Source organism: Rhynchophorus ferrugineus, unplaced genomic scaffold (genome assembly GCF_030347505.1).
Source record: "Rhynchophorus ferrugineus isolate W39M unplaced genomic scaffold, kcgeb_rfMv2 rfM2, whole genome shotgun sequence".
In the NCBI taxonomy this organism is placed as follows: Eukaryota; Metazoa; Arthropoda; class Insecta; order Coleoptera; family Curculionidae; genus Rhynchophorus; species Rhynchophorus ferrugineus.
The window spans coordinates 65,834,177-65,847,842 of record NW_027472581.1 but is presented as its reverse complement, the minus strand read 5'-3'; the positions used below and the strand labels follow the sequence as shown (position 1 = coordinate 65,847,842).

At 31.8% G+C, this 13,666-nt stretch overlaps 1 protein-coding gene across 5 annotated transcripts in view; it reads left to right on the top strand.

The window, feature by feature from the left end:
- Nucleotides 1-12,715, top strand: part of LOC143191251 (cyclic AMP response element-binding protein A) — a 194,377-nt gene extending 181,662 nt beyond the window's left edge. For 3 of the 5 annotated variants that reach the window (XM_076396140.1, XM_076396142.1, XM_076396143.1), the window contains 5 exons: nt 4,310-4,517; nt 9,718-10,095; nt 10,179-10,363; nt 10,526-10,669; nt 10,749-12,715. In XM_076396140.1, the coding sequence (XP_076252255.1) occupies nt 4,310-4,517; nt 9,718-10,095; nt 10,179-10,363; nt 10,526-10,669; nt 10,749-10,961 (1,128 nt within the window). In that variant the 3' untranslated portion in view covers nt 10,962-12,715. The remainder of the gene's footprint in view (nt 1-4,309; nt 4,518-9,717; nt 10,096-10,178; nt 10,364-10,525; nt 10,670-10,748) is intronic. The other 2 variants (XM_076396141.1, XM_076396144.1) reach the window with 1 other exon arrangement.
- Nucleotides 12,716-13,666: the final 951 nt, after the last annotated feature.

The window sequence follows — 13,666 nt, the reverse complement described above, 5'->3', positions numbered from 1 at the left end:
TCCACCTACTGTTGCGATAGTCGCGGGTCCGAATACTATACTGGGACATGGTCGTAAATTTATCTTTGTGATTGTTTAGTATTTGTGATTGTCTTAGGCAAGAGTGTAAAATCCGACATGGAAAATGATCTCAGTCACGCCAGTAACCAAGCTGGGTAAGACTGGATGTCTTCTGGAGTTTCAAGGATGTTTCAAGGAGGAAAAATATTAATCATAACCAATCTAAATTGAAATGTTATTCATTTTATTTAAGTACACCTGCGTGCTTAACTATCCAATCATATGCTACTTCTTATTCAGTTCCCTGTCTAACATCATCTATCCTTCACCTCTAGATAAACATAGTATCTCATAAATTAAAAAAAGAGGTTGACGTTCTATATTATTTTATATCTAACCTATCAAATAAAAAAACTATCACTGTGAACAATCCATTATAAGTGGAACCATCTGTTATTAAATAATAAGAATCGTATCAAATATTTAGCTAAAATAAATACATCAAAATGGTAGGTAAATTGAGCTTCGCTACAGATGTTATATTTATAAAAGATACATCAAAAGAAAAAGAGAAACACAAGAGAAATCTATTTCATTAACTGGAATAATCGCGAAGCGTTTCAGCTAATTACGACTTACGGGAGACCTGTTGATATAAGTGTAATATGGGTATTAATAAGCTTATGTATATTAATTACCTACAGTGTCTGTGTTATCAAATTAGGTAAGTGGGTAGATCTGAGCTTTAACGATTTTTCTAACATAAACATGGCTAAATTAAGCATATGTTGTATGCAGTTCTTTGAAATTGTTGAACTGATTTAGTACGACCATGTTTTTTTTCAACTAGATTGTTTTAATTATGATTTTATTATCTGTAAAATGTGCAATAACACAATAAGTATAAACATCAATTTATTGTTATTCTGTTCATTTGTGAAATTAGATATGCTAAAATAACGTCTAAAGAAACTAAAGTAAAACCTAAATATAAGTATATTATGCTGTAAAAATATATACGCAGTAACCATTTCCTGAAAAAGCTGTGGTTGACTTCTTGTGGAAGTTTTAAATTGCGTTTAATTAAGAAAGCATATAAATAGATTTTTTAGTATTATTTTTTTCCAAACTAATATTTTTTTAACAGGAATTCTAACAAAATATAAAGTATACATAATTTAATCATTAAAATACCAAGATCCCTGTACCAAGAAAATACCCTTTCTCGGTTTTCTGAAATAAGAGTATAACCAAGAAGATCGACCAAACATTCTATTCATTGTTAAAGTTATAAATTGTATTTTTTTGTGTTATCTATTATATCTATTAAAAAGAACAGATACCAGTTTTTATTCCTATCATCCATTTTCACTGAACCAAAACGGCGCGATTGAGTCTATCGACCTGCGAAGCGAACTGGTAACATTTTCAAGAACGGAATTTGGCAAACAACGAATTTTTCGGCGCAATAGGAGCCGATGCCATCGCAGGTGGCCACGGAAGTCAATAACCTCCTTCTAGGAGCGGGAACACTTATGGTCATGGCCGTCATAGATGACTGCTTCATACAGTGCGTTTCGGTGTAGCGTTTCCAACTGAGGAAAAATGCACGCGCTTCGGGAACAGTTGCCACCGTGCGATGATGAATTGAACGAGTGGATAAAAGACATGGACTCCAGATGGCCAATGGGAAACTACCGTGCCCGCTGTCTACTTGATTTAAGTTCAGCGTACGGATGTAATAATTCATATGGCGTAACCAAATCACAATTTTACAGAAACAAAAAAAAACAGTTTTCATCAAATTTTTTAAAGCATTTTAAAAATATCCAAATATTTAATTTTTTTTATTATACATTATTTTTTCCGAATAACGTGATTATGTCCCAATACTCACCATTTTCTTTACGGTCACTTAAATTAATTGTTTAAAATTTACTTAATATAGTCACAATAGTACCTTAAACATGAAAAACGTATCTCCCCTGGTATGTCTCCTAACAGATTCTTTTTTATCTTTTAAAGTCTCCTTTTTACCAACGAGAGTTTATCTGGACTGGACCTACAGTTTTAACGTGAGCTCCGAACCATGGTCCTCGGCATTAAGACTACCGACTGGCGAGTGACCAACTTAGAAATCATGCCAGAAGACATCCGGTCTTACCCAGCCTGGTTACTGGCGTGACTGAGATCATTTTCCTTGTCGGATTTTACACTCTTACCTGGTCCTGTCGCCTTTACCACTGCGCCAACCAAACCGGCCCCAATAGATTTTGTTCGTATCAGTAACTTTAAATAAATAGGAATCTAATAAACTATCAAAATAATTAATTTTAAAAAGCTAGGATAAATAACTCATTGTAATCGAACCAATAAAAGTACCTGATATTTTGCTTTCATAAAAAATATTTACATCTACATTTATCCACATATTTTACGTCTCGTCCACCGGCTTTTTGTATACCATTAAAAACAGTTTTTGTTTACGTTGTCGTGGGAAATCATGACTTTGAAGAAGATTCTTTGGCATTATCAGCTAGCCATGCAGCAACATAGTTTTACCTATACAGTTATGAATGAGTGCATGTGATCTCTCCACTAGCAAGTTTAATTTTATGATTATTCGTATAAAGATTTTATTTATTTGTATATTTACTATTATTCATTCATAGATTCTGATATTTGTTTGTTAATTACCTACCGTAGATACTGTTATGACTATTTTTGTTTTCTAACCCAAAAATATCTCCCCTGTTCCATCTCTTTTGTCTCGAAAGATGCCCAGGAGAGATATAAAAACATCATTTCCATGTAATGGTTAGTGATAGTTATGATTAGCACACATGGACAGTCATTACGTAATTTAATGTAACAAAAAGATTAAGGTACCAATGCATAAAAATTTATTCAGATATATATATATATATATATATATATATATATATATATATATATATATATATATATATATATATATATATATAATAAAAAATTAAGAACATGGAAAGTATAAAAGAAATTGTTAGGACTATGAACAAATGACCTCTCGATAGCGGCGGAAAGCTAGAAAATTGTGGGTAGAAAAAGTTTAGCTATTATATCGAAAGTGGTAATCCATACGCCAGGATATTGTCGATCCAAAAACTAAAAAACACGAACAATAACAAAGTGTGTTAAAAACATACAGAAGATATTCCAACGGGATTTGATTTTCGACTTGAAAGTTAATTTTGAAGCATTTTTGGATCATGAATTCATCGTGGTGTACCAATGTAGGACTTTGGAAACAAAATAAGAAATCCTTACTGAGAGCAATGCAATTATACACGTTTACTAGCGAAAATTATCAAACAAATATGTTGAAAAATACAATCCTTTTTTGGAACGGTCGAGACAGCAATTAAATATGCACGCAAGTGGTAGTTTATATCAAAGAAATTGAAGAAGAGGAAAAACCTATATTTCTTTAACCAATAAATTAAGCCCATTTACAAGTAACACTTAACAGTTTGCCTGCTACCGTTAGTATTGGCAACAATATTATAAGAGTTTTATCCTAATCTGATTAATTTTATTCGAAATTTTCCCGACGTCCGCCACAGAAAAGATTCTCCAGATAGGGTGGAGTGGGTGGAACTTGTAAAAGAACCACAGATAGACTAATTGCAAGTGGCAGCGATATTTCGTCGTTTGAAGACTTATCTCACGCACTGCAGAAGTGGTGTCCGAAAAATATAATTTTGACATTTCAGACAAAGAAACAAAACTCGGATCAGCAGGAAATATAAAAATATTTTCAGACACTCTAAAGGTTCACCAAGTTAACGGAAGCGTATTTCTTCCTAATCATTTGGTAATGCAAAGTTCAAGCTATTTCTGCGACCTTGATGGCTTCAGTCGTTTTAAATTAGGTATCTTGGTTATTCAAAGTTAATTACTAATAGCTGTTCGAAAATTAAAACTCTGGTAACTAATAATTATATGACCAATAAATACAGTTGGTTCTTAAAAGTAGTTCGTTTTCATTCAAAAGCAGCGGAAAAACCCCTCCCTATTCATAAAGTACTCTACAGGTCTCCGTTGCGTTGTGTATCTCCCCCTGATCTCTTATAAAAAAGGTAAAGTTAATAAATTGCCTGGCTGAATTGCAGATATGCTCAAATGAATGTCGTTTTTCTTAACAAGCGAGTAACTCTTCACTTAGAATGACCCATATTGTATCATAATGATAAGAGTTCAAGATTTATAAACATAGCATCTTTAGTAATAATTAAAGAAGATATTTTATTAAATTTTTTTCTTGTTACAGGAAATGCGTGATGTGCTTAGATTACACGGTGAATCAGGATCGGAATGGAGCTACATGGATAAAGATCTACCTGGTGTTATATTGCACGACAGACTAATGACTGATGCAGCCCTTGGAGCCAGACCCATTAAAACCGAACATAGTTACAGCTTGGCATCCGATGGGGATTCGCTGCTTGATTCACCTATATCCCACCGAAAAATAGACGGTAAGTACTTGTATACAATTTGCGAAATTATCAACAGGTCAACAAAATAAATTGTAGAGATGAGAATGCTGTCAAAAATATGATGTTATTTTGACATTTAAATTAATTCACGTTTATGTTAAGTATTGGATAAATTGATAGTCAACATATAGTAATCAGACATAGAAGGCGATCTCTCATATGAAAAGGTGTGCCTAAATTATGCGCTTCAGAGCCACAGAGAAATATTCTAGCGGGAAATTTAAAGAATATATTTTATTTAAAGGTTTTTTAAATAAATTTAAATTTATAAAGATAAATACATAACAGTAACAATATAGATAATATTCAACGTTTGAATGCCAAGTAAAATCAAAAACAGTATTCAATATGACAATTGATGTTTAACAAAAAAATGTTGGAAAATCAATAGACCAATAATATAATTTTAAGTGCGAATATACTAGAAATTTTGTGCTTTACTGGAATGATTGAAAACATCAAATATTATGTATATAAACAATATTCCCTTCAAGCCGGCTTGGTGGCGCAGTGGTAAAGGCGACAGGACCGTCCTCCTACTGTTGCGATAGCAGCCGGTTAGAATCCTGTATATAAATAAAATAAATTTACCAGGTCGTAAATTTATTTTTGTGATTGTTTAATACTTGTGATTGTCCTAGGCGAGAGTGTAAAATTCGACAAGAAAAATGATCCCAGTGACGCCAGTAACCAGGCTGGATAAGACCGAATGTCTTCTGGGATGATTTTTAAAGTTGGTCACTCGCCAGTCGGTAGGCTTAATGTCGAGGACCGTGGTTCGGAGCCCACGTTAAATTCTAGGTCCAGTCTACATAAACCCCTAGTTGGTAATAGGAGACTGGTTTTATAACATCTTTATTAGATACGCTTAGTACAATCTTAATTTACAATTAATTTATTACTACGTATATATACGTTATATACGTTCGTATGGTTTTGTTCGTGTCAATCTCCTGACGTCCTGCGCGCTGTCCAGCAGTTGTATTGCTTCTACCTTAGTATGATTTAGTAATCTTCTTTCGTGTTTCAAGGCGAAATCTTGGATAACTTCGCAAATCCATTTGATTTCCAGATCATCATGCAGTTCCTCATTGGTTACGTAGCGATAGGCATTGGTAATCAGTCGAAGAACCTTGTTTTGACAGCGTTGTATGACTAGTTGATTTGAATTTTTAGTGCAACCCCATATTTGCACCCCATAGGTCCAAATTGGCTTTATATTTGTATTATAGATCAATCTCTTTGATTTTAGATCAAGATGAGAGTATCTTCCGACAAACCAGTACAGTTGTTTTATTTTGGTTCTAATGTGTTTTGCTTTTTGTCTAACGTGATGTTTCCAATTTAATCTACCGTCAAGATGGATTTCAAGATATTTAGCTGATTCTGCTTGAGGAATCGGGCATCCATTGAGTGATATAGTATTAAGTTTTTATTATTTCGCCGCAATGCAAAATTAACGTGGACAATTTTGGAACTATTAAGTTAAATTTTCCAATCTTTCGTCCATTTGTAGATTTTGTTGACTGCCACTTGCACTTTTTCTATTGCCCTAGGTAGAGATATATCTTTTGCCATAATAATTGTATCGTCAGCAAAGGTTCCAAGTAGTGTTTCTTTTGTTGTTGGAATGTCAGCAGTGTAGAGCAGATACAGGAGAGATCCTAAGACGCTACCTTGTGGAACTCAGCTTGTCGAAATAGTTTTAAATGTCGAGAACGTTATTTTGTGCGATACTCTAAATTTTCTTCCGAAAATATAGTCTCCAGCAATTCACAATAGTTACGCGGTAACAATTTGCTCATCTTACAGATTAATCCCAAATGCCAAACCCGATCAAAATCTTGTGAGACGTCCAGGAATATTGCAGGGCAGTATTTCTTTTCCTCAAACGCTCTTTCAATAGCCCCAGTTATTCTGTGCACTTGATCGATTGTTGAATGGTGATTTCGAAAACCAAACTGGAAATCTGGTATTATTATCAAATTTTTAATACGTTTAAATATTAGTTTCTCAAATAGCTTTGATATTGCAGGTAATAGCGAAATAGGCCTGTAAGATTCCACTTGTTCTGCAGGTTTGTCAGATTTTTTAAGCATAATTATTTGTGCCACCTTAAACCATTCCGGAACATGCTTCAGCCTTAAACAAGCAGTAAATATATATGTCAACATGATGATTGCTTTTCGTGGCAGTCTTTCAATAATCCAGATGAAATGTCATCTATACCAGGTGCCTTTTTAGGATTGAGGTTATCAATTTCAGTGTCAGCTTCCAATGAAGAAATTAGATTTAGATCTACATCGGGTTGATAAACAGGAGAACATAGTAGATTCTATATCATTAGGTTGAAATATATTAGCTAAGTATTATGCGAACAATTCAGCTTTTTCATCGTTACCTCGAACCCATTCATTTCGATCATTTTTAATTGGGAGTACTCGAATAATTGGTCTTTTAAATCTTCGAGTTGCTTTCCATAGCGAATAATCTTTGTCTGCTTATGGACTTAATTCACCTACATACTTTTGAAAGCAATTCTATTTATATTCTTTGATCTTTTGATTCGTCTGATTACTAATTCTATTAAAAGTAGTTTTGTTTGCAACATTTCTGGTTCTGTGCCATACTCTTCGATATTCTGATTTCTCTCTTGCTATTGGGGTAACATTGCAGCTGACCGATTTTGTTCAGTTATATTTTTGGTTTGCTCAAGATCATCTATACTTTTAAGTCTTACTTTTAAACTAATTTGTTCCTGCAATATTAATCTGAATTTGTCCCAGTCAGTATATTTGTTGGCAAGATTAGGCTTTTTTGCTTTTCTTAGAATTGTCGCGCCCAGTGTTAACAATACTGGAGTGTGATCAGATGTAAGATCGCTCAAGCTTTCTGTACTAATTTGATTTAATAAGATGCCTTTTGTAATGTAGAAATCCAGCAGGTCTGGAACTCTATTACTGTCTGTTTGCCAGTAAGTGGGTTCGCGCCCTGAATGATAATAGTTAATAGCAGTTTGTAAGATTAATGGCTTTGAGTAATTCGTTTCCTTTTCCAGGTGTTATCATTCGTGAACCCCAAGCTGAATGTTTAACATTAAAGTCTCCACCAATAATAAACCTTGGGCCTCATTTTATGTCTTGGTGGACAATATATAGCGCCAATATTTATTTCAGCCCCGTGACTTTAAAATATATTTAAAAAATATATATATCTTCTTCAACCAACATTAATTTAAAATTCTATTTTCACAAGATTTCATATGTGTGTAAATGTAATTTGGTTTGTAGAAAGTGATTTCCTTAATGTACATTGTTATTGCCTTAAATTTAATACAATAATATGTATTTCCTAAAACACTGACACTTAGTATATTACACAATGTAATTTCTACATAACATAATATTATCGAATATGAAAAAATATTATATTGCCACATTAAAAATACTTGAAACGGAAACATAGTTGACTGAATAAAATATTATGCATCTGAATTGCCCTTTCTAAACCTCTTTTATTTTCCTATTTAAATTTTGAAAGTTTATATATAGTTAAACGCTATTTTGACCTTTGAAATTCTATTGAATCTTTTCATTCGTCAAAATAAGCTAATTATTATTTCCCTTATAACAGTGTCCTGTTAAGCATGGTGTAGACATGTAGATTGTATTAAAAATTGTCAGTATTTACTGGTAGCAAATAACATTAAACATTTGATTGTGTTCAAAATGTATTTTAAAACATTTTTTCTTTACATATACTAAGAGAATAACCTAACATATTGCCTGAAAAGTCCCAGGCCTAATTGTTGCATTCATCGTTTTTTCAGTTAATGCTAACTTTCAAAATGGTTCAAATTCAAAAGCTATTAAAATTTCATGACATTCTACTCAAAATTTTGTGAGTTATTGTTCTAAGAATGGTACTACGTTTATTACTTTCAAAATAATGGATCAAAAATAATTTCGTCTTTTAATTTTACACTACATCTTGATGGGAAAAAATACCGTTCAAAGCTTGAAAAGTGTTATAAAGACTCCGCTCTATCAGAAACAACAATAAAACGTTGGTTTGCTGACTTTAAACGTGGTCGAGGATGCAGAACGCAGTGGACGTCATGAGCTGGCAACACCAGGAACAACAAAAAAATCCACAAAACCGTTTTAAATGATCGAAAAGTGAAGTTGTAACATTCACCGATTATCTTGATAAGGGAAATACCATCAAGACTGAAAATTACATAGCGTTATTGGAGCATTTGAAGTCCGAAATTGCAAATAAACGACCGCATATACCGTATGAGAAGTCAATCAAAACAATGGCAAAACTACACGAATGGAACTTCAAATTGCTCCCACATTCGCCGTATTTCGCTAGATTTGGCTTCCAGCGACTAGTAACTGTTCGCAGACCTCAAGAAATACCCACCGGTAAAAAATGTCTCTCGAATGAAGAGGTTATCGCTGAAACAGGCCTATTTTGAGACAAAAGGTAAATCGTTCTACAAAAGTGGTATTGAAATGTTAGAGCGGCGCTGGAATGATTGTATGGCTCTTGATGGAGATTACGTTGATGAATAAAGCCAATTTTGAACAAAAAAACGCATTTTATCTGTTACGCCCAGGACTTTTCATCCCATGTGTTATTGATTTCATGATATTTCAAAACATAACATCCTAGTATGTATATCCCATTTTCATATCCTTTTGCATATAATATCCGCAATGTATAAATTCAACTAAAGAAGTTATTTATTATACTCTATAGCATTCAGTTCATATAACTTGTTTGTTCTATTGTTCAAGAAAGCAAAACATCCGCAATAACATTCCCGGTAATCGTGTTAGATGAGTAAGGCATCATTCAGAACTTAATTGCCACTTAGCTAATTAAAAACGGAATGATTTATACGTGCTTGTGTAACAACCGATGTTATTGGCATCTATAAAATCATACTTTCCCAAATTGTCATAATAACCGTTTTGATATTGATATTAATTAAAATACCTCATTATTTTTTAAATGTACAGACCATTTAAAGAGAAATCGCTATTGTTCTCTTTTTTAAGCTAGAACCATTCAAAATTACAAGGGGCATTTTAAAAATGTTACGAATATGCGGGAGATTACAAATTCAGATTTACCGAAATATTCACGTGGATTATTTTACGAATTATAGATATGGAAGATGAATGTTACCCAACCATTCAAATGAACACAGATTGCAGCCGATTGACTGATGATGCCATTGAAATCAAAGAAGAAACAACTGAGATTAAAGAGGAATACAGTGAGTCGGAAAGCATTCACAGTTCGTGCCCATCATCTCCACAATCACATCTGGTAAACGGAAATGAAATTCATCTTGATGTAGAAATGGTAATTATTGATTTTTATCTTATTTATATGCGATACATTGTTTTAGAAATATTTATAAATATATATTTGCAGATGCCTCAAGCCTTTTTAAAACAGAATGGATCTAACATTGTACTAACATCTCCGCACACAATCATACCACAAAGGATACATATTCCAAAATTCAATATAAAATTAGGTAAGAAATAAAATAATTTAAACTAGAGTCAAATTTCCGTCCTTAATACACTGAAATCGTTAAACTGATTATTTATGTTACAGCCAGTGGAAGTACATTTCATTTACCACCCACACCTCCATCATGCAGCAGCAGTGATGATTCCGAAGACAATGCAACAATTTCCCAACCATCTTCCCCAGCAGCTAGGAAAATAACCAAAACTGTCTTGCCTCACCACACCACAACAAGACAACCTATTCATACACCCCTAATTAGTAGTCAACCGGTAATGCATTTTTGAGACAATAAATATAACTAAATATTATAACTAATTAACACGATATCTAAGTTACATTATTATACTTTTACTTTTATACTTTTACATTTTCTTATCCGTAGAATAATGAAACAAAATTTTTAATTTCTAATATAATTATTTTGATTACAGAAAGGATCCACAGGCATTTTAATCCTCACAGAAGAAGAAAAAAGAACCTTGATTGCAGAAGGATACCCAGTGCCTACGCGTCTACCTCTAACAAAAGCCGAAGAAAAATCTCTTAAGAAAATTAGAAGGAAAATAAAAAATAAGGTATTAATTATTTTCACATAATTTATAAAAATATTGAAAGTATCATACGAATATTAATATAACTATTCTACTATTTCAGATATCTGCTCAAGAAAGTCGAAGGAAGAAGAAAGAGTATATGGATCAACTTGAAAAGAAAGTTGAAGTATTAGTAACTGAAATAACAGATTATAAAAGAAAAATTGAAACTCTTGAAGAGTCAAATAGCAGCTTAGTTAGCCAGCTGCAAAAGTTGCAGGCTATCGTCGCTCGAACACACCCTCAGATTATTAAGCAATTTGTAACCAAGTAACTCAACATCTTATAGATCTTGTGGTTGGAAGTACAAAAAAGGACATGGAGAGAGAACGATATCATCCAATTATGTATTAATGTCTTAAATTATTTAAAGTAACGTGTCTTCCATGGAGAATAGCTGTCGACATTAATACAATTAGTCACTAAATTACACGTTAAAGATAAAAATAGTATATCTTTAATATGTAACAGTGCTATACCATATTTTTTACATTCCATTAAAAAACCAAAGGAGTATATTAATACCACAAAAATATTTTTATATAAATGAGCTTTTTATCAAGCGGTAAAAGATTTATAAAACAAGAGGGTGTTAAAAACCTTAAATCAGATTTTATAACTGTTGCCTGAAAATAAGATACAACTTGGAAAGTTCTTAGTTCCTACTAACTTAAGATTTCCTCTTACATCAAAAACCCATACTATTTAACGGACCTCCAATTTAACACCCTATATAAGAGTACTTAATTGTATATAGATTTTAGGTATTCGTGCCTTAAAAGTAACGATATCGATTTACGATAATACAATTAACATTCATAATTTTAGCTCATTTTTAGTGTCGTAACATAATTAATTAAAATAACATTTTGTAAAATGTAATTGAATAAACTCGATATTTAAACGATGTACATCTTTTAAAGCTGAGTGGGACCATTTTTGTTGCAATGTAGAATAATTTTTAGTTTATTTACCGATTTATTTGAAGTTTGATTCTAGCTCGATGCTCAAAAATATATAATCAATTTGTAATGGATATATTAATATCATGTACATAGATTTCGTCAAACTTCTTATAAATTTTATTTTAAATTAATTTTTTGTCTGTCCTACGTTGTGTTTAATATTACACTTAAATATATCAGACTGATTATATAAAAAGTGAGTTGAAATATATATACACATATGTATATGCATTTATGTACACGCATATATGCATACTAAAGTATATATTAAGTATTACTTATGAGAAAAATTGAAGTTATAGATTTATATACTTAATAGAGATTTTTTATAAACAAACTGACATATATTTCTTTACTAATGTACGAACGTAGCTATAAAGAAAATAAATGATTCAGAAATTCTATTCAGAATTAGTTTTACATTAATGTTGTATTATTCAGAGTTTAAATATTTTAATAATTTTATTTGTTAATTTTATTAGACTATTATTTTAGAAATTTAGATTTTACAATCTATGGAATAGACAATATTAAGTTTTTATAAAAATTACTTGTTATGTTGTAGAGCCTCTTACGTTTATTTTATAACACAAAATATTTAATAGACAATTTGCTGTATTTATTTAATAAAAACTTGATAATTATTTTACCTTATATAATGTATGTTGGCTCTTCAATATAAAATATTTCAGGGGATTTACTCATGAACTAGGTAATATTGTTGCATTTAATTATTTAAGTGTTTTAAAATAATGCGAAAATTCTTTGTTTTTACTGGATTAATAAATGGAGAATTTTGTTATTTTAAATAGCTGCAAATGATTGTTCCAAAATATTAATGTTAAACATTTTTTTTTTTTGAAAATGATAAATTATGTAATTTATGTCGTGTTTCATGCAGTTGTGTGGATTTTCTATTTTTATGAGATATTTTGTGTGCGTAAAAGTATCCCGTTTATAAAGGGACATCTTCGACTTTTACTTTGTTAGAGATTTTTTGCTTAATTTGCACAGTGGGTACCATTGTTTTCATTCTTCGTGAATAAAATATAATTATAAGTTGCATCTGCGTATTTATTAACCAATCCCTATCCTTAATGTAACTCAGCATTTAGTTATTCAATCTACAATAATATTTAAGTTGTAAAAAAAACTTTAAAGTGATATGCTAATTATGACTATATATTCAAAATATTTCATATTCTAATATATCTATATATATATATATATATATATATATATATATATATATATATATATATATATATATATATATATATATATATATAAATCGAAATTAAATAAAAACAACAATTTTATTTCTTCTTTAATGTATGCCCTGGGTCGCTATGTAAGTAGCAACAAACAGTCTGTCAAACTGATGATTTTGCTCGCACTTTGCTGTATGCTGACATGCCACGCTATTACACATGGAATGCATCATCAATCAAAATCGTTTCAACGTCGAAAACAAGGAACACCAGTTGAAGGACATCCAAATGTATTTGCTTCAGACGCTCTGGGTCGCATCTACACAGTACATCCAAACAACGATGAATGTTATTATTTGCGGTTGTTGTTGGTGAATGTTTGTGGTCCGACGTCGTTTAAACAACTGAGAACAGTTAATGGACAGCTGTGTACGACTTACCATGAGGCATGTCAACTATTACATTTACTCGAGGACGATTCGCATTGGGATCTTACGCTCAAGGATTCCGTAACATCTTCATCGCCGTATCAAATTCGTACATTGTTTTGCGATTGTCATATCGACATGTTTCCCCTCGAATTGTGGTTTAATTATAGAAATGACATGTCCGAAGATGTTTTGCTTCGTGTGAGCCGTCAGACTTTGTATCCTACATTACAAATGACTGCAGAAATTTACATTGAGACATTGATCATGATAGAAGATATGTGTTTATTGATGGCAAATAAAGTATTGTCGTGTTTGGAAATGACAGCACTCAATCGTCATATGCATTAAACGATGCATTAAACCACGAGTTGC